Raw genomic sequence first — 24,079 nt, forward strand, 5'->3', positions numbered from 1 at the left:
TCTGTCAGCTTCACAACAGCACCACTCATAGGTTGGCTGTTCTGTCGGCTTGACAACAGCACCACTCATAGGTTGGCTGTTCTGTCGGCTTGACAACAGCACCACTCATAGGTTGGCTGTTCTGTCGGCTTCACAACAGCACCACTCATAGGTTGGCTGTTCTCACAACAGCACCACTCATAGGTTGGTTGTTCTGTCGGCTTCACAACAGCACCACTCATAGGTTGGCTGTTCTGTCGGCTTCACAACAGCACCACTCATAGGTTGGCTGTTCTGTCGGTTTGACAACAGCACCACTCTTCACAACAGGTTGGCTGTTCTGTCGGTTTGACAACAGCACCACTCATAGGTTGGCTGTTCTGTCGGCTTGACAACAGCACCACTCATAGGTTGGCTGTTCTGTCGGCTTGACAACAGCACCACTCATAGGTTGGCTGTTCTGTCGGCTTCACAACAGCACCACTCATAGGTTGGCTGTTCTGTCGGCTTGACAACAGCACCACTCATAGGTTGGCTGTTCTGTCGGTTTGACAACAGCACCACTCATAGGTTGGCTGTTCTGTCGGCTTGACAACAGCACCACTCATAGGTTGGCTGTTCTGTCGGCTTGACAACAGCACCACTCATAGGTTGGCTGTTCTGTCGGCTTCACAACAGCACCACTCATAGGTTGGCTGTTCTGTCGGCTTGACAACAGCACCACTCATAGGTTGGCTGTTCTGTCGGTTTGACAACAGCACCACTCATAGGTTGGTTGTTCTGTCGGTTTGACAACAGCACCACTCATAGGTTGGCTGTTCTGTCGGTTTGACAACAGCACCACTCATAGGTTGGCTGTTCTCTTGACAACAGCACCACTCATAGGTTGGCTGTTCTGTCGGCTTGACAACAGCGCCACTCATAGGTTGGCTGTTCTGTCGGCTTGACAACAGCACCACTCATAGGTTGGTTGTTCTGTCGGCTTCACAACAGCACCACTCATAGGTTGGCTGTTCTGTCGGCTTGACAACAGCACCACTCATAGGTTGGCTGTTCTGTCGGTTTGACAACAGCACCACTCATAGGTTGGCTGTTCTGTCGGTTTGACAACAGCACCACTCATAGGTTGGCTGTTCTGTCGGTTTGACAACAGCACCACTCATAGGTTGGCTGTTCTGTCGGCTTCACAACAGCACCACTCATAGGTTGGCTGTTCTGCCGGCTTGACAACAGCACCACTCATAGGTTGGCTGTTCTGTCGGTTTGACAACAGCTCCACTCATAGGTTGTCAGCAGTACTGCAACACCAGTAGTGTAGGTAATTTTATTTTATTTATTTAACTAGACAAGACAGTTAAGAACAAATTCATTTTTACAATGAGGAAAGGTATGGGATATAAGGCAGGCAGGGCTAGCCTAAGTTATTCAATGTCTCGCCCTAATCCAATAACTCTTAACCATAACCCTAACCTTAACCCCAAACCCGTAACCCTTAACCTAACCTTAACCCAAAACTCCTAACCCTAAACCTAACCTTAACTCCTAACCTTAAACCTAAACCCTAAGCTTAAAATAGCCTTCTTCCTTGTGGGGACTGGCGAATATGTGCTTTTTTTTTAGTACAAAACAAGCACACACACACACAATCCTCCTGAAACAAAACATCTCACTTGCCAGCCTGAGCTCCTAATTACTTTTCCTCCGTATTCATGCTTTCCATTCCTCCCACCGCTCCCTCCATCCCTCCCTCCATCCCTCCCTCCATCCCTCCGCAGTGCCTCTTCTCCCCATCTCTCCACAGGCGGCATGGCAGCTGTATGCAGGCAGAACAAACAGGCAGGCTAGGGGTTGTTAATTGACCGTGGCTCTCCATAGAAGCCAGCTTAGACCCGGCTCGCTCATCCAACCCTTACACACACACACACACACACAGACACAGACACAGACACAGACACAGACACAGACACAGACACAGACACAGACACACGCACACGCACACGCACACGCACACGCACACACACACACACACACACACACACACACACACACACACACACACACACACACACACACACACACACACACAGACACAGACACACACACACACAGACACACACACACACAAAACGCTTACACACAACCACACAGCCCAGAGTGGGGAGCCCTTAGTAATACTTAAGGAATGAGGGGCATAGCAATAGCAATGTGGAGCGAGAGGGAGAGAGGGAGAGAGAGAGGAAGAGAGAGGGAGAGAGAGAGGAAGAGAGAGGGAGAGAGAGAGGAAGAGAGAGGGAGATAGAGAGAGAGAGAGGAGATAGAGAGAGAACAAGAAAAAGAGAGAGGAGGAGAGAGGGAGCGAGAGGATGAGAGATTAGGAGAGAGGAGAGAGGAGAGAGATGAGAGAGGAGGAGATAGATGAGAGAGGAGGAGAGAGATGAGAGAGGAGGAGAGAGATGAGAGAGGAGGAGAGAGATGAGAGATAGATGAGAGAGGAGCAGAGAGGAAGAGAGAGGAGAAGAGAGATGAGAGAGGAGGAGAGAGATGAGAGAGGAGGAGAGAGATGAGAGAGGAGGAGATAGATGAGAGAGGAAGAGAGAGGAGAAGAGAGTATGTAAGATAACTTGTGCTAATAAACATGCCACACATTCAGTAGATACAGTTTGCCCCATCTTTCTCCTCTTTGGACGGTTTGCTCATGACTAAGTGTTGCAGATAACAGAATGTTGAACAATATGATTGGCTAATAAGTTGGTGTTGATCATAGCTCAGCCCTATTGATGGTTATCCTGTCCAACACTTAATGGTGATTGGTGAAATGGTAAACTCAGAGTTCCCCACTACAATTTGTTCCATTTATGAGCTATAAAAGGGAATATTAGATAATCAATATGGTGTCTCTACTGAGTAAGAGGTAAACGACGGTGATGATGTGTTCTGGTGGCCTTGAGAATGGCCCTGATTGGGAGTACGGTGTGTGTGTGTGTGTGTGTCGCTCTGGATAAGAGCGTCTGCTAAATGACTTAAATGTAAATGTAATGTAAATGTGTGTGTATGTGTGTGTGTGTGTGTGTGTGTGTGTGTGTGTGTGTGGTGGGGGTTGTCTCTACAACTACCATAAAACTGCTGACAGAACAAAATCATTTCAACTCATCAACTACACTACTCCTCATTCAGATATTACCACATTACACATCCCTTATCCGTATCTACCTTCTGACCTCTGACCTCTCTCCCCTCCCCTGTCAGGTGATCCTGGTGAGTTCGTCCATTAACGAGCGGGACCAGTTGCTGTTCATCAGTACAGACGAGGGCTCCTCTTTCCAGCGCCAGCCCCTCTCCTTCACTGCTGAGACCCTCCTCTTCCACCCTAAGGAGGAGGACAAGGTGCTGGCTTACTGCAAGGAGGGCAAGGTGGGTCACCATCAAAAGACCACGTCACAGTCCGATTGTTCCAGACTTAGACGTCTGTTGTTGTTTTTATGAGGAGATTGCCCTGAACAAAATCACCATCGTTCAGCTGCAAGACAGTCGATCAAAGGCTATTTCTAATAAATACGGCCACTTACTACCAACCTGAGCATTTTATGACAACAGGTCTACAACAAAGACAAACTCATAGCAGGAGTTTCCTTCCCTTTCACTGTGTTGCTTGATTCCAACTAGGTCTCACAGTCTCACGTCAGAATTAGACGTTCATGCATGTTTCTCAAACTTCACATTTCGACGTTGTTGCAAACATCACATTTCAAAGTGTTTAAGGTTACGTTTAGGCATTAACTCAGATTTTGTCATGTTAGAGTTAAGTTTACGCAGTAAGTCTGAAAGCTTAAAGTTAGGCATTAACTCCAAATGGTTACGGTAAGGGTTAAGGTTTGGAACAGTCTTAAAGCAAACATCTTAAAAACAACTTTCTTTTTCTGGATTTGAACTTCCAACCTTTGGGAATCAGATGCCTATCCGCCATTCCAGTCTACAATGCCCTAGCAAAAACCCCAAACCTAGGTAACAGTGCACAACGTTGCCCCTAGTGGCCAGTTTCCACGGCATCTCCCGATGGACGTCGAATACTGACTTGTATCACTGGTGACCTGGCTGCTTAATGAATTAACTGGATAAGATAGCCTTCCCCCGCAAAGACAGCATTTAATATCATACTGTTGATTTATTTACAGAAAGGCTTTTTTTATTCATAGTTGGTGCAATGACTACATATTATTCTAGTTTACATAGCTGAAAAGAGGGAGTAGGTGGGTGAAGAGAATTTCCCTAAGGCACAGATTTAGGATCAGTTTTACCTTCCCTGGATCCCAACCATAGCCGTTATGAGAAGAAAGTGCAAAAGTGTCCTCAGACCAGTGTCTGGGGACATCTCTGCATGTTCTGTCTCTTCGATCTCTTCTCCGATAACTCAGACAGTCACAGTGCAACAGCATATGGAGGGAACTCCACTTTAATAATGAACAATTCATTAAACATGAGATTAAATGAGGTTTTAATCTACTCCATGTGGCCAGGCTACAGATGGAGAGTCAAAAATCATTTCACAGTGCAAAAAAAATCATTTCATATTAATATGTTTAAAGGGAAAGATAGTTTTTTGAGATCACTCCATGGGATTCATATCAAGGTTATTCTTTGAGAATGTTGTGATGGTCGGGTTTGATTTAACGAGGTTCTGGCCATCTAGTTTTATTATTTATCAAAATGAATAAATGGGGCTCTCTGGAATTCAGTGAGAGATTCTGTGTTTTGTAAGCGTATTGTAAGTGCATGTACACTTACAATACACTGTGTGTGTGTGTGAGTGTGTGCGTGTGCGTGCACGTGCGAGTGTGTGCGTGCACGTGCGTGAGAGTGTGTGTGTGCGTGTGTGTGTGGCAGTAAGGGAATGTGTACAGGCTCAGGGGTGAAATCATTTTTGTTCTTTTCATATGTCTTCTGGGATACCTTGTGAGAAAAATCTATACATTTTCATTATAAAGCCGATCAATGGTGCACATGCACACACAACAAACACACAACCACACACACACACACACACACACACACACACACACACACACACACACACACACACACACACACACACACACACACACACACACACACACACACACACACACACACACACACACACACACACACACACACACACACTCAAATTCACTCACATGGAATGGCCTACTAAGATGAATAGAGGTTGGCCTGGTGTAGATGAACCGTAAAATTCACTTGCTTGACTTACTGGACTTTTCGCTCTACTACACACAACCTCCCCATTCGCTACACACACAGAGGGACGTACAGGGACAATCACCAATACGGACATGAAAATCTACGACAACCATCCAGTTCACCTCCATACAAATCCTGTTTATCTGGATTTGTTTTCATATCAATTCATGACATTTCTACTGAGTAAACAACTGTTGTTTGATAGGTTGGATGTCTTATTTCACAGCTCTACGTGTCCATGGATTTGGGCCGGAAGTGGACTCTAATGCAGGAACGAGTAACCAAGGACAGAATATTCTGGTAAATTCTGTCCTTATAATCTAACTTGCTTTATTTGCTGTTCAGTAACTCTGCCGTTACAACATAAAATATAGCTGTGAGTTTTAGATCTCTCCCTTCTGCATCCATTTTCCCTCCCTCCCTCCCTCCCTCCCTCCCTCCCCCTCCCTCCCTCCCTCCCTCCCTCCCTCCCTCCCCTCCCTCCCTCCCTCCCTCCCTCCCTCCCCCTCTCTCCAGTTCTGAGCAGAAGATCATATATCGAGACTGCCTGCTGTTTTCTTCTCTCAGAGAAATGATCGGCTTCACAATGGCTGGTTCCAGATCAGTGGTTATGAAGCCAATAGTGTTGAGACCTGGACAGGTCTGAGTTATCAGCTGGTTCCAGATCAGTGGTTATGAAGCCAGTAGTGTTGAGACCTGGACAGGTCTGAGTTATCAGCTGGTTCCAGATCAGTGGTTATGAAGCCAGTTGTGTTGAAACCGGGACATCCTTGATTTATCTGTCCAAACCCAATGCACAAATCATCCCAAGCTAGAGCGTTCATATCCAAACTGAATCACATCTGGCCATGACTGGGAATCTCATAAGGCAGTGCACAGTTGACCCAGTGTTGTCTCTCATTGTAAATAAGAATTTGTTCTTAACTGACTTGCCCCCAAAAAATGTACTTCTCACTATGGGTCTAGATAGGCTATTCCTAACCTGCTTTCTGTGTCAAGCAGAAGTTGTGTCTGATAACAGGTCTAGGATCAGATTACACAACCAAATCCAGACCTTTGACCACTAATAGTTAAGATGTCAAACTGATTTTAGATCTGGCCTTAGAGGCAATTTCCTCACACTTCCCAATGCATTGCATTTGAACATATGGATCCCATCTCAAAGGGTATTATTTATGTTGTATACATTGGCAGTAGATGGAGAAAATAAGATATCAACTGTGATGTACTATACAGTGCCTTGCAAAAGTATTCATTTTTCTATATTTCTTTTTTGCATTACAACCTGTAATTGAAATAGATTTTTATTAGGAATTAATGTAATGGACATATAAACACATTTGGTGTTTGCCAAAAGGCATGTGGGAGACTCCCCAAACATATGGAACAAGGTACTCTGGTCAGATGAGACTAAAATTGATATTTTTGGGCATCACAGGAAAATGTCTGGCGCAAACCCAACACCTCTCATCACCCCGAGAACACCATCCCCACAGTGAAGCATTGTGGTGGCAGCATCATGTTTTTCATCAGCAGGGACTGGGAAACTGGTCAGAATTTAAGGAATGGTGGAATGATGGATGGCGCTAAATACAGGGAAATTCTTGAGGGAAACCTGTTTCAGTTTTCCAGAGATTTGAGACTGGGACGGAGGGCCATCTTCCAGCAGGACAATGACACCTAAGCATACTGCTAAAGCAACACTCGAGTGGTTTAAGGGGAAACATTTAAGTGGCCTCGTCAAAGCCCAGAACTCATTCCAATTGAGAATTTGTGGTATGACTTAAAGATGGCTGTACACCAGCAGAACCCATCCAACTTGAATTAGCTGGAGCTGTTTTTCCTTGAAGAATGTGCAAAAATGCCAGTGGCTAGATCTGCCAAGCTCAAATAGACAAACCCCAAGAGACTTGCAGCTGTAAATGCTGTGAATGGTGTCTCTACAAAGTTTTCTGTTTATTTGTATTATTTCTTGTTTGTTTCACAATAAAAAAAAATGTTGCTTCATCAAAGTGTTAGGTGTGTTGTGTAAATCAAATGATACAAAAAATCCATTTTAATTCCAGGTTGTAAGGCAACAAAATTGGAAAAATTCCAGGGGGGGTGTATACTTTTGCAAGACATTGTACATAATCCACGGAGCACATGTGTCAACCCAACCACTGACTACTAATAAAACTATCACCATTTGTTTTTGCCAGTGACTCTCTGAACAATACAATAATATCCAGTATGTAGTGAGGCGTAAAATGCTAACAGAGACACAGTAGTTATATGTCTAGGGCCTAGTTGTTCCTGCTCAAGTTGTAGGGTCAAGATTATATTTTTCTCTAACTAGAACACTCTAGGGCTGAGAGTGCTTTCTGACAGGGAAAACTCCTGGGCCTTAAAAAGCCTGTCAAAGCATCCATGCTTTCCGATAGGCCAGCATTAGCTGATTGTTAGGCCTGTAATAGCCTTGTTCTCCCTGTGGAAGAGAAGAATGGTCTGGAAGCCAATCCTGATAAATCAAGTTCACTTGAAAGAGCTAGTCAGCTACTATCTGACGGGGTGGTCCGTCCAACAAGATGTATGCCACAGACACTGATGCTTTATACAACTCTGTTTCTCTACTTATTCAGAGTTGGGTTTAGAGGTTGTTACTGGCTGGTGGCTATCCCAGGAAATAGAAATGAGGTGAACTGGTTACGGGTTTCGTGAACTTGTGGCTGGTGTGGTGTTGATGGCCATGAGCAGACGGAAAGAACATCTCAGAGAATGCCAAACTATGTGAGTAGAATACTGATATTATGGCAGACGTTTGATAGAATACAAAAAGGAGTTGTGTTCTCTCCCTCCCTCCCTCTTTTCCTCTTTCCCTACCTCCCTCATTCCTTCTCTCCCTCTCTTCCACAACCTGCTACAGTAATTGCACATACAGGCTCTTTATACGGACCGTAATGGAGGTTTTATATATTTAACATATATCTTTAAAGAGCTGAGGAGATTTCACAGACTTCACTACTGACTTCTAATCAGAGAGAAAGTGGCAAAGGGAAGAGGGAGAGTGGCGGGAGAGAGGGGTGTGAGCGAGAGCGGGGAAAGAGAGAGATGGGGGCAGAGAGAGGGGGGGATCAGAGAGAGGGGGCAGAGAGAGGGGGTGAGAGAGAGGGGGAGAGGGGGAGAGAGAGAAAGAGGGGAAGAGAGAGAGAGCTAGGAAGAGAGAGAGAGAGGTGTGGAGAAGAGGGGACGGGGAAAGAGAGAGAGGGGGAAAGAGAGAGGGGGCAGAGAGAGAAGGGGGTGAGAGAGAGCGGGGAAAGAGAGAGGGGGAGAGGGGTGAGAGAGGGGGGGAGAGGGAGAGAGAAAGAGGGGAAGAGAGAGAGAGCTGGGAAGAGAGAGAGAGGTGGGGAGAGGGGGGCGGGGGGAAAGATGGGGGAGAGGGGGAGAGAGAGGTGGGAAGAGACAGAGAGGTGGGGAGAGAGAGAGGTGGGGGGGGAGAGCGGGGAAAGAGAAAGAGAGGGAGAAAATAGAGAGGAGGGAGAGCGAGAGGGGGAAAGAGAGAGGGAGGAAGAGAGAGAAAGAGGGGGGAAGAGAGAAATAGGGAGGAAGAGAGCGAGAGAGGGAGGAAGAGAGAGAAAGAGGGGGGAAGAGAGAAATAGGGAGGAAGAGAGAGAGAGAGGGAGGAAGGGCGGGTGAAGTGCACAAGAAGATGAGTTCTGTTGTTCCAACTTTCAACTTGAATTCTAGCTTCCTCTGTCTCAGGTCTGTGGCTGGTGTAGATGTGGACCCTGACCTGGTGCATATGGAGATGCAGGACACAAGTGGAGGTACTGTGCTGTTCTTTCAGTGTGCACGCATGTCTGTACTTTCTGTGAACTCTATCCCTACCCACTTCCTTACTGACTATACACTATTACAAAGTGAGTACACCTACTTCCTCTAGTATCCCCTGAACACACATTGCCACCCTCAACTACCCATCTCTCATTTTCCTCCTCTCCATTCAAGACAAGTCTACTGTCTGTTCCACTCCCACTCCCACAGGCACCGATAACCTTTCTCTCTCGATCCCTCTCCTTCTCCTCCTATCGGCCTGTCCCTCATCTGCCTCTGAAACCTCAGTGTAGAATAAAGGGGGTGATGGGTTGACCTTCTAGTGAGGTCATGGTGGAGTCAGGGGGGAGTCAGGGAGAAGTCAGAGGGGAGTCAGGGGGAATTCAGTGCCCAGGTCCCCAGTCAGAGTGGATTGTCATATCAGCAGCCAGCCAGGTTAGCTCTGCACTACCCACCAAGGGGGTAATAGGAGTGTGTATAGTGGAGGGTGTAGAAGGAGTGTGCGTGTGTGTGTGTGTCTGCATGCCTATGATAGAATGCATGTGTGTTTGCTTTAAAATGCTGAGCCATGTCTTCCCGCTCGGTACACTTTGACAACCCATTCCACAGAGTAGACCAGGAGAATAAAACCGACTGGAAGACAGAGAAAGAAGGAGAGGAAGGACAAATGAAGGAGAGAACATGTTAATGCCTTGTTTGTTACACAACACATCTCCCCTGATATGAAGTCACTTAAAACAAATCATCTTCCCCCCCAAAAAATGAGAAACAACTTCCAAATCCCATAGGTGTGTCTATACTTTCTGATGGGGAACTGAACATGCAGCTTAGAGTCTGGAACCTGTCATCTGGAACAAGCCTGGGCCGTGTTTTTTCAGAGAACCAGAGAGGCTGTCTGTCTGGCCCAGCTGCCCAGGCAGGAGAGCTCTTCCCTGGGCTAGGCAGAGCCACATGGTCCTTCTCTCCCCCACCCTCCCCCCACCTCTCCATTGCACGGCAGCTCCCACTTCCAGACGGATGGGCTAGAGGGGCCTGGGCGATCAGGCATGCCAGGCCAAGCTGTTCCCCCTGCGCCCCCGTCACCCTGGGTCCTGTCAAGGTTAAACGATGGCAGGTACCAGGGGGGACGGATGGTGGCCTGGTGGCCTGGTCACACAATCTACCTGAGCCCGAGAGAGAGGCCTAGGCCAGCACACAAGCCTAGGACTTGCCTAGGGTCTATGCCCAGGGATGGTGAGTGATGAGGGGGTAGATGGGCGGTAGGGGTGGAGGGTTGATGGATGAGGCTGGCTCGCTGGGAGGCTGGCAGGGTCTGTGTGTGTCGTTAGGGAGATTGATGTGGAGAGCGGTGAGGCTGCTAATGCAGACACATGGACACACTGTCGTCTAGTCACACATCCAGATACATAAAGCAACACAATGAACAGGCCTACACAGACTCACATAAACAGGTTAACCTGGTTTAACTCTATTAAAACATCTCCACGTACCATCAACTAGTCTTTCACACTATCCACATAATTCATGTCGGTAACCATGGTAACCATGGCGGTCTTCCTAATTTTTTACTTGTGTTTTACCTTCCAGCTGCACATTTTTCCCCAAGTCCTTGTCAGCCTCCTTGGGGTGCTGAGAAGTATTTATGTCTGTAATAAAACACTTTTGTGAGGGAAAACCCCATTCTGATTGGCTGGGCCTGGCTCCCCAGTGGGTGGGCTTATGCCCTTCCAAGGCCCACCCATGGCAACATCGCTAGCTTGTCATCTCCCTGACGACTCTTGCCACTACAGTTGTTGCTGATGCAGATGCTGTGTGTGAAATTCGGTATGGTTCAACGTAACCCCACCCCACACCAAATCTAACGAAACAACCTCAAAATTGGTACATTTCGATTTTTACATCAACAAATAACCTTCAATTCATTGGATTTTTATGTCATAATGAAAAGAAACCAATAAATACATTTACGCAATTAAATATATTTCTGAAAAACATTTGAACATTGTCCCCTACAATAATGTGTATTCTGGGGGTGGGGCTCTAACAACTGTCCCCTTAATTCTCTCTCCCCAGGGTACCTGTATGTAACCTGTCTGATCCAGAACTGCTCAGACAAGACCGTAACGGCTCAGTTCCTGGGGAAGATTGACCACAACTCTCTCTCAGTCCAGGACGACTACATATTTGTCAAGGTAATTGTCAAGCTTGATTTTATACAACCTGTGTTTATCCAGGTTAGTGTTATTGTGATAGCGTGTATTTTTCAAGAGAGACCTGGTCCAAGACATCAGCAGGGGGGAACAACGTTTCAGACACATCTCATAGACAAACCAGAAACAAAATACACACAGAAACATAGAAAACATCTGAGATAAAAATCAACCATATGTATCACTGCATAAAATCCTAATGACATCCTCATGATTGAAATGTCCCTCTCTTAATCTACACACTTTGGCATTCATATATGAAGCAATGTTAATAAACGCTTGCTTATTAAGGAGTGGTTGTTTGGAAAGACATTACACGGCATATGATGGAGCTCCCATTGTCACTAGTGGGCTTATAGCTATAATAGCAGCTATACTGAACTAGTAGCTATAATAGCAGCTATACTGAACTAGTAGCTATAATAGCAGCTATACTGAACTAGTAGCTATAATAGCAGCTACAATAGTATCTATACTGAAATAGTAGCTATAATAGCAGCTATAATAGTAGCTATACTGAAATAGTAGCTATAATAGTAGCTATACTGAACTAGTAGCTATAATAGTAGCTATACTGAACTAGTAGCTATAATAGCAGCTACAATAGTATCTATAATAGTATCTATAATAGCAGCTATAGGAGTATCTATAGTAGTATATATAATAGCAGGTATAGTAGTATCTATAATAGTATTTATAATAGTAGCAATAGTAGCTATAGTAGTATCTATAGTAGTATATATAGTAGTATCTATAATAGCAGCTATAGTAGTATCTATAGTAGTATCTATAGTAGTATACATAATAGCTATAGTAGTATCTATAGTAGTATATATAGTAGTATCTATAATAGCAGCTATAGTAGTATCTATAGTAGTATCTATAGTAGTATCTATAGTAGTATACATAATAGCTATAGTAGTATCTATAGTAGTATATATAGTAGTATCTATAATAGCAGCTATAGTAGTATCTATAGTAGTATCTATAGTAGTATCTATAGTAGCTGCTATAGTAGTATATATAGTAGTAACTATAGTAGTAGCTATAGTAGTAGCTATAGTAGTAGCTATAGCATAATCTATAGTAGTATCTATAATTGTATATATAGTAGTAGGTGTAGTATTATCTATAGTAGTAACAATAATAGTAGCTATAATATTAGTTATACTGTAGTAGTAGTTATAGTAGTAGCTACAGTAGTATCTATAGTAGTAGATACTGTCACGGCCGTCAAAAGAACTGGACCAAGATGCAGCGTTGTGAGCATACATTTTCTCTTTCTTTTTAAATGACGCCGACAATAAAATAAACAATACAAAACAAACTGTGAAGCTTAAGGCTATGTGCCATCAAACAAAGTTTACTTCCCACAAACACAGGTGGGAAAAAGGGTACCTAAGTATGGTTCCCAATCAGAGACAACGATAGACAGCTGTCCCTGATTGAGAACCATACCCGGCCAAAACATAGAAATAGAAAATCATAGAAACACAAAACATAGAATGCCCACCCCAACTCACACCCTGACCAAACCAAAATAGAGATAAATAAAAAGGATCTCTAAGGTCAGGGCGTGACAGTACTGCCCCCCCAAAGGTGCGGACTCCGGCCGCAAAACCTAAACCTATAGGGGAGGGTCTGGGTGGGCATCTATCCGCAACGGCGGCTCAGGTGCGGGACGCAGACCCCGCTCCACCGCTGGCTCACCCCACTTTGGTGGCACCTCTGGTGTGGGGACCCTCACCGCCGATCCCGGACCGGGGACCCTCGTTGCGGGCCCCGGACTGGAGGCCGTCGCTGGGGGCTCCGGACTGGAGAACGTCACTGGGGGCTCCGGACTGGAGAACGTCACTGGGGGCTCCGGACTGGAGAACGTCACTGGGGGCTCCGGACTGGAGAACGTCACTGGGGGCTCCGGACTGGAGGCCGTCTCTGGAGGCTCCGGGCTGGGCGCAGGCACAGGACTCACCAGGCTGGGGAGACACACAGGAGACCTGGCTCTGGGAGCAGGCACAGGACTCACCAGGCTGGGGAGACATACAGGAGGCCTCTTCCTTGGCCGAGGCACCGGATACACTGGGCCGTGGAGACACACTGGTGGCCTCGAGCGCAGAGCTGGCACCACCCGTTCTGGCTGGATGCCCACTTCCACCCGGCAAATGCGTGACGCTGGCACCGAGCACACCGGTCTGTGAATGCTCGGGCCGAGACACAGTGCGCATCACCCATAGCACGGGGCCTGACCAGTCACATGCTCGCCACGGTAAGCACAGGGAGTTGGCTCGGATCTCCAACCTGACTCTGCCAAACTCCCCATGTTTCCCCAAAACAATTTTTGCGGGGCTGCCTCTCGGGCTTCCTTGCCAGCCGTGTTCCCTCATAATCTTGGATAAAAGCGTCTGATAAATGGCATATATATATATATAATCTTGCCGCTCCGCCTTAGCTGCCTCCAGATACTCCCCAGCCTGCCTCCAGGGTCCCTTACCATCCAGGATCTTCTCCCATGTCCAGGAGTCCTCTTTACCACACTGCTTGGTCCTTTGGTGGTGGGAAGTTCTGTCACGGCCGTTAAAAGAACTGGACCAAGGTGCAGCGTGGTGAGCGTACATTTTCTCTTTAATTCGAAATGACGCCGTCAAAACAATAAACAATACAAAACAAACCGTGAAGCTTAAGGCTATGTGCCATCATACAAAGTTAACTTCCCACAAACACAGGTGGGATAAAGGGTACCTAAGTATGGTTCCCAATCAGAGACAACGATAGACAGCTGTCCCTGGTTGTGAACCATACCCAGCCAAAACATAGAAATAGAAAATCATAGAAGGGGGGGACAAAATGACGCCGTAGAGAGAAGACTGTTTCAGCGAGCTCCCGTGGCATTCGTAAATTTATATTTTTACATTAATCTCCTAGCTTGAAAAAGTGGTAGAATTGGCTAAATAAGTTATCCTACAATAAGTCTTGACGGGTATTTCTCAAAAATCCTTGACAACATGCTCAACAAAACTACTAAGAACTCGACCAAACCACCATCCCTGTAGATTTGCAGGAGGAGCTAGCTAACGTTAGCGAAGCTAACACCATTGCGGATTCAGGCACAATGGACCTGGTGATTCAAAAGATGACTGATAACATCACTAAAGTGATCGATGTCAAGATAAGAAGAGTCTTGGAATCAATAGCAGGCCATTCAGCTGAAATACAGAGGGTTGTGAAACGTGTTGATGAGGCGGAAGGAAGAATTGCTACAGTGGAAACTTCAACTACATCTATGGACACTAAGATAAAAGCACTTGAGAAACAGGTGTGTGAAATGGCGGAGGACATTGACGACTTGGATAATCAAGGACGCAGATACAATATCCGTGTTGTGGGACTCCCGTAAAATTCTGAAGGGACACGTTCAGGAAACAATTTTGAGGAATGGATCCCTGGCTACCTACAAATGGACACTAAGGCTTGTCGTGTGAAGCTGGACAGAGCCCATCGCTCTCAAGCACCGATACCCGGGCCCAATCAGCGCCCACAGCCAGTGGTTATAAAGTTCCACAACTTCACCGACAAGCAGCGCGTCATGGATGCGGCTAGAAACATTGGTTCTGATGGTAGTCAACGTAAAAGTCCAAAGGTCTCATTCTTCAATGATTATTCCACAGCGGTTGTACTAAGACGCAAAGCGTTTGATGAGGCGAAGGCTCGACTCAAGAGAATGAAGATGGACTACGCACTGTTGTACCCGGCCACATTGAAGATTATGGTCAGCGGATCGCCTAAAAAACTCTACACACTTGAAGAGGGTAGTGCGTTTATTGACTCTCTCGGGTAAATAACTTTAAGCTGCACCTCTGCAGCATTGGATAACCTTTTTATTTTTATTAGAATCTGATCATGAAACAGTGGTGTGAGTTCTCACGTACTCCGGTTCAGGTTCAGTAATATTTGTATCTTTATTATTTTTCTTGCTAAAGTAACTGCCTCTATAGCTCAAGCTGAGATATGTGTGAATCCATATTGGTGCCCAGGCTTGGTTTTAAATGGAAGAGCCTCAATCTTCTTCTATTGATTTTCGTTTTCATATATATAAAGGATAAGGCTATTGAGTAGCAATGCAGACTTAAGAGTCTACATTGGAGAGTTGAAATCCCCTGCATGTTAGCTAGTGGGAAAAACCCCTTTTGGATCTTTACATGTTTAATTGTTTGGTTTAGTATAGTTGGAGTTCAGGGTTCATATTGTTTGTTTATGCTCAGTGAGATGGAGGAGAGTTCAACACATGGAAAAAGGTACCACCCCTCTTTTACAGTAGGATCCAGTCTGGATATTGATTATGATTGGTCAAAGTGCAATGGCAGGTAACAGACTGCTTGTATGTACATGGAACATTAGAGGGAGCCATAACCCCATTAAAAGGAAGAAGGTACTGTCTTTTTTTTGAAAAAAGAAAATATTGATATCGCCCTGTTGCAAGAAACTCATTTGGATGGTAAGGAGCATCTGAAATTGCAACAAGGGGGTTTTGGTCAAGTGTTTTTCTCATCATTTACATCCAGAAGTAGAGGTGTAGCAATTATTGTGAAAAATAACTTACCACTTAAGGTCTTGAATTGTGTGAAATATAAATTTGGTCACTTTGTTGTAATTAATGATACTTTACAAGGGCAGAATATTTCCATAATGAATATTTACTTCCCCCCTGCCCACTCCCCTGATTTCCTCACTAAGGTATTTCTAGACTTTTCAGAATTAAACTCAGACACTGCAGTGGTTGGAGGAGATTTTAACTGCTTGTTGAACCCCCTTATTGATAAGTTTCCCAGCGGTATAGCTTCACTCTCTCCTCAAGCTAAGTCACTTAAAGCTATTTGTGATTATCTGGGGTATGTGGATGTCTGGAGAACTTTTTATCCCTCCAACAGAGAGTTCACTTATTTCATGGATGTTAGACTATAATAGATTACTTTGTTATGCCCAGGACGTCTTTGCAGTCTGTTTTATCCACTAGGATGGGAAGCATAGTCATATCTGATCATGCTGAGGTGATCCTGGACATAAAACTCAATCGGTCAAGACGTTGGAGGTTGAATACAACCATTCTTAAAGACCCTACATTCACATCATATTTTATTACAGAGTTTAAAACATTTTTCTCTATTAACTCTCAATCGACAGATAACCCCTCGCTCCTTTGGGAAACCTGTAAAGCGTATGCCAGGGGTCTGATTATGTCATACACAGCCACTAAGAGACAGAAAAAGCGTGAAAAGCCAAAAACGTTAGAGGGTGAATTAGGAACTAAAGAGGAGGACTACATTAAAACTCCCACTCCTGCCCTATTAAAGGAAATATCAGTCCTTAGATCAACGTTGGACTCTCCTAACACAGGACGCTGAAAATAATGAGATTTGTCAGGCAAAAGCTATATGAACATGGCGGTAAGCCAGGAAAGTACTTGGCATACCTAGCTAAAAAGAGAGCTGACTCTCAGTCAATTGCCACTATTACTGTAGAAAAGGCCCATGGAGTTGGTGGAATAATCCTTTAATTCATTGCCATTTACTCAGCTGGGCCAGGGGCGCTTTAATTAGGTCAGGTGGAAATGTCCGACAGATCTCAACTCCATAAAAGGAGGAAATTGCCATCGCCTGAGCTCCCTGCTTTCTCTTCCTTAACTCCATCTGATCCAGAAGTTATGTGCGTCCGTGAATCCACACTACCCAGTAAATATACCTCTTTATGGTTAAAGGTATTCCTGCCTCAGTCTCATCCATTCCTCTGTCACCTGACACGTGACCACCTGTTCACCTTCACTGTCAGTCATCCTACCTGTCCAGCTACCCACACAGATTCCACTAATATTTCAATTACTGATTCTGGTGGCAATCAATTATATGAAAACAAATTGATAAATGACTAATTTAAGACATTTTATGCAAACCTTTATGCCTCAGAACTCCCAAATGATGCACCCAAATTAATGGAGAACTTATTTTCTAAGATTGAGCTCCCTACTATCTCCGAAGAACAGAGGTCTCTCCTTAATGCCCCTATTACCGAGGAAGAGATAATGTTCGCAATTAAGAATTTGAAAAATGGTAAGGTCCCAGGACCAGATGGGTTTTGTAGTGAGTTCTATAAAGAGTTCCATGGCCTGTTCCTTGAGCCATTGCGTGATATGTTTAACCACTCATTTTCAAATGACCAGCTCCCTCAAACGCTGAGAGAAGCCAACATTCACTTATTCTCAAAAAGGGAAAATGTCCAGTCTTGTTCCTCGTACAGACCAATTTCCCTTCTGAATGTGGATAGAAAATTGCTTTCTAAAATTTTAGCCACGAGATAAGAGGACTCACTGCCACTAATTGTGAAAGGAGACCAAACTGACTTCATTAAGGGCCGTAAGTCATGCAGGCGGCTTCTTAATGTAATTCAAGCCTACCAACAAAGTGCTATGGATGGTCGTGTGCTCTCCCTAGATGCTGAGAAAGCATTTGATTGTGTGGAGTGGTCTTACCTATTCTAAATAAATCGGGTCTAGGGGACTTTATAAAATGGGTGACCGTTTTATATGATGATCCTCAGGCTGCTGTCCTTACTAATGGGCTAAGGTCAAATAGCTTCTCTATATATAGAGGTACCAGACAGGGATGTCCTTTGTCCCCTCTCCTATTTGCACTTGTTATGGAACCACAGGGTAACTAACGCCTGCTATACAGGGGCTGCTCATTGTTGATGTTCACTATAAAATAAGCTTGTATGCTCATGATGTCCTGATATTCATCTCTAGTCCCAAGACTTCAATTACATCTCTTATTAATATTATTGAATTATTCAGCTAATTCTCAGGCTACAAGATTAACATAACTAAATCAGAGGCTATGCCACTTGGTAACCTTCACTCTGTACCTAATACCTCTCCCCCCTTCCCTTTTAAAATGGTCTCCCTCAGGTTTCATGTATCTGGGTATATTTGTAACTCCTAAATTCCTGCAAATGTTCAAAGCCAATTTTGTTCCATTGTTTGATACATTAAGACAGGATCTGGAGCGCTGGAACTCTCTCCCGATTTCTTGGTTGGGTAGAATATCCCTCTTGAAAATTGAACATTTTATCTAGACTACTTTACCCAATCCAAATGATCCCAGTATTACTCTCCAATAAGGTAATAAAGGATGGAAATGGTATCTACAATAGTATCTATAGTAGTAGCTATAGTAGCAGCTACAGTAGTGTCTATAATAGTAGCAATAATAGCTACAGTAGTATCTATAATAGTATCTATTGTAGTAGCTATAGTTGAAGCTATAGTTGTAGCTACAGTAGTATTGTCACGCCCTGACCTTAGAGAGCCGTTTTATTTCTTTTTATTTCTATTTGGTTAGGTCAGGTTTAATATCTGTTTACCTGACAGAATTGTTCGCTTTCGTTTTGTTACTTTGTTCGAGTGTTTCTTTGATCAATAAAATCATGAACACTTTCCACGCTGCGCTTTGGTCCACTCATTCCGACGAGAGCCGTTACAAGTATCTATAATAGTATCTATTGTAGTAGCTATAGTAGTAGCTACATTAGTATCTATAATAGTATCTATTGTAGTAGCTATAGTTGTAGCTACATTAGTATCTATAATAGTATCTATTGTAGTAGCTATAGTAGAGAGAGAGAGAGAGAGAGAGAGAGGATGAGACATAGAGAGAGAGAGTGGAGGAGACATAGAGAGAGAGAGTGGAGGAGACATAGAGAGAGAGAGAGAGAGAGAGAGAGAGAGAGAGAGAGAGAGAGAGAGAGAGAGAGAGAGAGAGAGAGAGAGTGGAGGAGACATAGAGAGAGTGGAGGAGACATAGAGAGGGAGGATGAGACATGGAGGAGACATAGAGAGAGTGGAGGAGACATAGAGAGAGGAGGACATAGAGGATGAGACATAGAGAGAGAGAGTGGATGAGACATAGAGAGAGAGTGGAGGAGACATGGAGGAGAGAGAGAGTGGAGGAGACATAGAGAGAGAGAGAGAGAGAGAGAGAGAGAGAGAGTGGAGAGACATAGAGAGAGAGTGGGAGACATAGAGAGTGGAGGAGACATAGAGTGGAGAGAGTGGAGGAGACATAGAGAGTGGATGAGAGGATGAGACATAGAGAGAGAGAGTGGAGGAGACATGGAGGAGACATAGAGAGAGAGTGGAGGAGACATAGAGAGAGAGAGAGTGGATGAGACATAGAGAGAGAGTGGAGGAGACATAGAGAGAGAGTGGATGAGACATAGAGTGGAGAGTGGAGGAGACATAGAGAGAGAGTGGAGGAGACATAGAGAGTTACTTTGAGTGGAGGAGACATAGAGAGAGAGTGGAGGAGACATAGAGAGAGAGTGGAGGAGACATAGAGAGAGAGAGAGAGAGAGAGAGAGAGAGAGACATAGAGAGAGAGAGTGGAGAGAGAGAGAGAGTGGAGGAGACATAGAGAGAGAGTGGAGGAGACATAGAGAGAGTGGAGGAGACATAGAGAGGGAGGATGAGACATAGAGAGAGAGAGTGGAGGAGACATAGAGAGAGAGAGAGAGTGGAGGAGACAGAGTGGAGAGAGAGAGAGAGTGGATGAGACATAGAGAGAGTGGAGGAGACATAGAGAGAGAGTGGAGGAGACATAGAGAGAGAGAGTGGAGGAGACATAGAGAGAGTGGAGGAGACATAGAGAGAGTGGAGAGACATAGAGAGAGAGTGGAGGAGACATAGAGAGAGTGGAGGAGAGAGAGAGAGAGAGAGAGAGAGAGAGAGAGAGAGAGAGAGAGAGAGAGAGAGAGAGAGAGAGAGATGAGAGAGAGAGAGAGAGTGGAGGAGACATGGAGAGACATAGAGAGAGTGGAGGAGACATAGAGTGGAGAGTGGAGGAGACATAGAGAGGGAGGATGAGACATGGAGGAGAGAGAGAGAGTGGAGGAGACAGAGAGAGAGAGAGAGAGTGGAGAGGAGACATGGAGAGAGAGTGGAGGAGACATAGAGAGGGAGGATGAGACATAGAGAGAGAGAGTGGAGGAGACATAGAGAGAGAGTGGAGGAGACATAGAGAGAGAGTGGATGAGACATAGAGAGAGAGTGGAGGAGACATAGAGAGAGAGTGGAGGAGACATAGAGAGAGTGGAGGAGACATAGAGAGAGAGTGGAGGAGACATAGAGAGAGACATAGAGAGAGAGTGGAGGAGACATAGAGAGAGAGTGGAGGGGATATAGAGAGAGAGTAGAGACATAGAGAGAGAGTGGATGAGACATAGAGAGAGTGGAGGAGACATAGAGAGAGAGTGGAGGAGACATAGAGAGAGAGGGGGAGACATAGAGAGAGAGTGGAGGAGACATAGAGAGAGAGAGAGTGGAGGAGAGAGAGAGAGAGAGAGAGAGAGAGAGAGAGAGAGAGAGAGAGAGGAGGAGACATAGAGAGAGTGGAGGAGACATAGAGAGAGAGTGGATGAGACATAGAGAGAGTGGAGGAGACATAGAGAGAGTGGAGGAGACATAGTGGAGAGAGAGAGTGGATGAGACATAGAGAGAGTGGAGGAGACATAGAGAGAGAGTGGAGGAGACATAGAGAGAGAGTGGAGGAGACATAGAGAGAGAGTGGAGGAGACATAGAGAGAGTGGAGGAGACATAGAGAGAGTGGAGGAGACATAGAGAGAGAGTGGAGGAGACATAGAGAGAGAGTGGAGGAGACATAGAGAGAGAGTGGAGGAGACATAGAGAGAGAGTGGAGCAGACAGAGAGAGAGTGGAGGAGACATAGAGAGAGAGTGGAGGAGACATAGAGAGAGAGTGGAGGAGACATAGAGAGAGAGTGAAGGAGACATAGAGAGAGAGTGGAGGAGACATAGAGAGAGAGTGGAGGAGACATAGAGAGAGTGGAAGAGACATAGAGAGAGAGTGAATGAGACATAGAGAGAGAGTGGAGGAGACATAGAGAGAGAGTGGAGGAGACAGAGAGAGAGTGGAGGAGACATAGAGAGAGAGTGGAGGTAGAGAGAGAGTGGAGGAGACATAGAGAGAGAGTGGAGGAGACATAGAGAGAGAGTGGAGGAGACATAGAGAGAGTGGAGGAGACATAGAGAGAGTGGAGGAGACATAGAGAGAGTGGAGGAGACATAGAGAGAGTGGAGGAGACATAGAGAGAGGGGAGGAGACATAGAGAGAGTGGAGGAGACATAGAGAGAGAGTGGAGGAGACATAGAGAGAGTGGAGGAGACGTAGAGAGAGAGTGGAGGAGACATAGAGAGAGAGTGGAGGAGACATAGAGAGAGTGGAGGAGACATAGAGAGAGTGGAGGAGACATAGAGAGAGAGTGGAGGAGACATAGAGAGAGAGTGGAGGAGACATAGAGAGAGTGGAGGAGACATAGAGAGAGCATTTAAACATCTCATTACGTGTCGAGGCCCATGCAGGGTCAGAATCAACAAAAGATTGGACTATTATCTCCAGGGATTATCCCTAGAGCATTACTAACTGCTGCTTTGCCACTGGGAGGGGTGCGGGTTAGAGGGACACAGCCATTCCTCAAAGACACACTCACACTCACACTCACACTCACACTCACACTCACACTCACACTCACACACACACACATACACTCACACACACACTCACACACACACTCACACACACACACACACACACATACACTCACACACACACACATACAGGCAGATATGCATAGACACATTCTGAACAAGCTGCTCTTCAGCTTCTACATGACTGTTCTGAACAAGCTGCTCTTCAGCTTCCACGTGACTGTTCTGAACAAGCTGCTCTTCAGCTTCTACATGACTGTTCTGAACAAGCTGCTCTTCAGCTTCCACATGACTGTTCTGAACAAGCTGCTCTTCAGCTTCTACATGACTGTTCTGAACAAGCTGCTCTTCAGCTTCCACATGACTGTTCTGAACAAGCTGCTCTTCAGCTTCTACATGACTGTTCTGAACAAGCTGCTCTTCAGCTTCCACATGTCTGGCCTGAACAAGCTGCTCTTCAGCTTCTACATGACTGTTCTGAACAAGCTGCTCTTCAGCCTCTACATGACTGTTCTGAACAAGCTGCTCTTCAGCTTCCACAGGACTGTTCTGAACAAGCTGCTCTTCAGCCTCTACATGACTGTTCTGAACAAGCTGCTCTTCAGCCTCTACATGACTGTTCTGAACAAGCTGCTCTTCAACTTCCACATGACTGTTCTGAACAAGCTGCTCTTCAGCTTCTACATGACTGTTCTGAACAAGCTGCTCTTCAGCTTCTACATGACTGTTCTGAACAAGCTGCTCTTCAGCTTCCACGTGACTGGTCTGAACAAGCTGCTCTTCAGCTTCTACATGACTGTTCTGAACAAGCTGCTCTTCAGCTTCCACATGACTGTTCTGAACAAGCTGCTCTTCAGCTTCTACATGACTGTTCTGAACAAGCTGCTCTTCAGCTTCTACATGACTGTTCTGAACAAGCTGCTCTTCAGCTTCCACATGACTGTTCTGAACAAGCTGCTCTTCAGCTTCCACATGACTGTTCTGAACAAGCTGCTCTTCAGCTTCTACATGACTGTTCTGAACAAGCTGCTCTTCAGCTTCCACATGACTGTTCTGAACAAGCTGCTCTTCAGCTTCCACATGACTGTTCTGAACAAGCTGCTCTTCAGCTTCTACATGACTGTTCTGAACAAGCTGCTCTTCAGCTTCCACGTGACTGTTCTGAACAAGCTGCTCTTCAGCTTCTACATGACTGTTCTGAACAAGCTGCTCTTCAGCTTCCACGTGACTGTTCTGAACAAGCTGCTCTTCAGCTTCTACATGACTGTTCTGAACAAGCTGCTCTTCAGCTTCCACAGGACTGTTCTGAACAAGCTGCTCTTCAGCTTCTACATGACTGTTCTGAACAAGCTGCTCTTCAGCTTCTACATGACTGTTCTGAACAAGCTGCTCTTCAGCTTCCACAGGACTGTTCTGAACACGCTGCTCTTCAGCTTCCACATGACTGTTCTGAACAAGCTGCTCTTCAGCTTCTACATGACTGTTCTGAACAAGCTGCTCTTCAGCTTCTACATGACTGTTCTGAACAAGCTGCTCTTCAGCTTCTACGTGACTGTTCTGAACAAGCTGCTCTTCAGCTTCCACATGACTGTTTTGAACAAGCTGCTCTTCAGCTTCCACATGACTGTTCTGAACAAGCTGCTCTTCAGCCTCCACGTGACTGTTCTGAACAAGCTGCTCTTCAGCTTCCACATGACTGGCCTGAACAAGCTGCTCTTCAGCTTCCACATGACTGTTCTGAACAAGCTGCTCTTCAGCTTCCACATGACTGGCCTGAACAAGCTGCTCTTCAGCTTCCATGTGACTGTTCTGAACAAGCTGCTCTTCAGCTTCCACGTGACTGTTCTGAACAAGCTGCTCTTCCGCTTCCACGTGACTGTTCTGAACAAGCTGCTCTTCAGCTTCCACAGGACTGGCCTGGACAAGCTGCTCTTCAGCTTCCACGTGACTGTTCTGAACAAGCTGCTCTTCAGCTTCTACATGACTGTTCTGAACAAGCTGCTCTTCAGCTTAGCTCAGCAGGCAGTGTTAGTATTTTGAGTATCTTTCATTTACTTTGCCCCAGTGAGATCACGGGCCGTATTCACAAAGTGTCTCAAAGTAAACGTGTAGAATCTGCCCCCTGTCTTATTCATTAAAATCTAAAATGACAAATTGATCCTAGATCAGCACCAAAAACAGCCAAACAGACTCTATTGAGCTGACATCACCGATCTATCACAGTGCTAACTAACGTTCTCACTACCCCCATACTGTCAAATATTATGATGTCAGATGGGCTTTTTGTTGTTGTT

General features: G+C 45.4%; 1 protein-coding gene across 4 annotated transcripts in view; it reads left to right on the plus strand.

The window, feature by feature from the left end:
• The window catches only part of LOC118376550 (VPS10 domain-containing receptor SorCS2-like), a 507,846-nt gene that overhangs the window by 422,329 nt on the left and 61,438 nt on the right, over positions 1–24,079 (plus strand). For 3 of the 4 annotated variants that reach the window (XM_052459345.1, XM_052459346.1, XM_052459347.1), the window contains exons 4-7: positions 3,226–3,390; positions 5,441–5,514; positions 8,956–9,020; positions 11,101–11,219. In XM_052459345.1, the coding sequence (XP_052315305.1) occupies positions 3,226–3,390; positions 5,441–5,514; positions 8,956–9,020; positions 11,101–11,219 (423 nt within the window). Of the gene's footprint in view, positions 1–3,225; positions 3,391–5,440; positions 5,515–7,854; positions 7,984–8,955; positions 9,021–11,100; positions 11,220–24,079 lie in introns of those variants that run through there. The other variant, XM_052459348.1, reaches the window with a different exon arrangement.

Source organism: Oncorhynchus keta, chromosome 13 (genome assembly GCF_023373465.1).
Source record: "Oncorhynchus keta strain PuntledgeMale-10-30-2019 chromosome 13, Oket_V2, whole genome shotgun sequence".
NCBI lineage: Eukaryota > Metazoa > Chordata > Actinopteri > Salmoniformes > Salmonidae > Oncorhynchus > Oncorhynchus keta.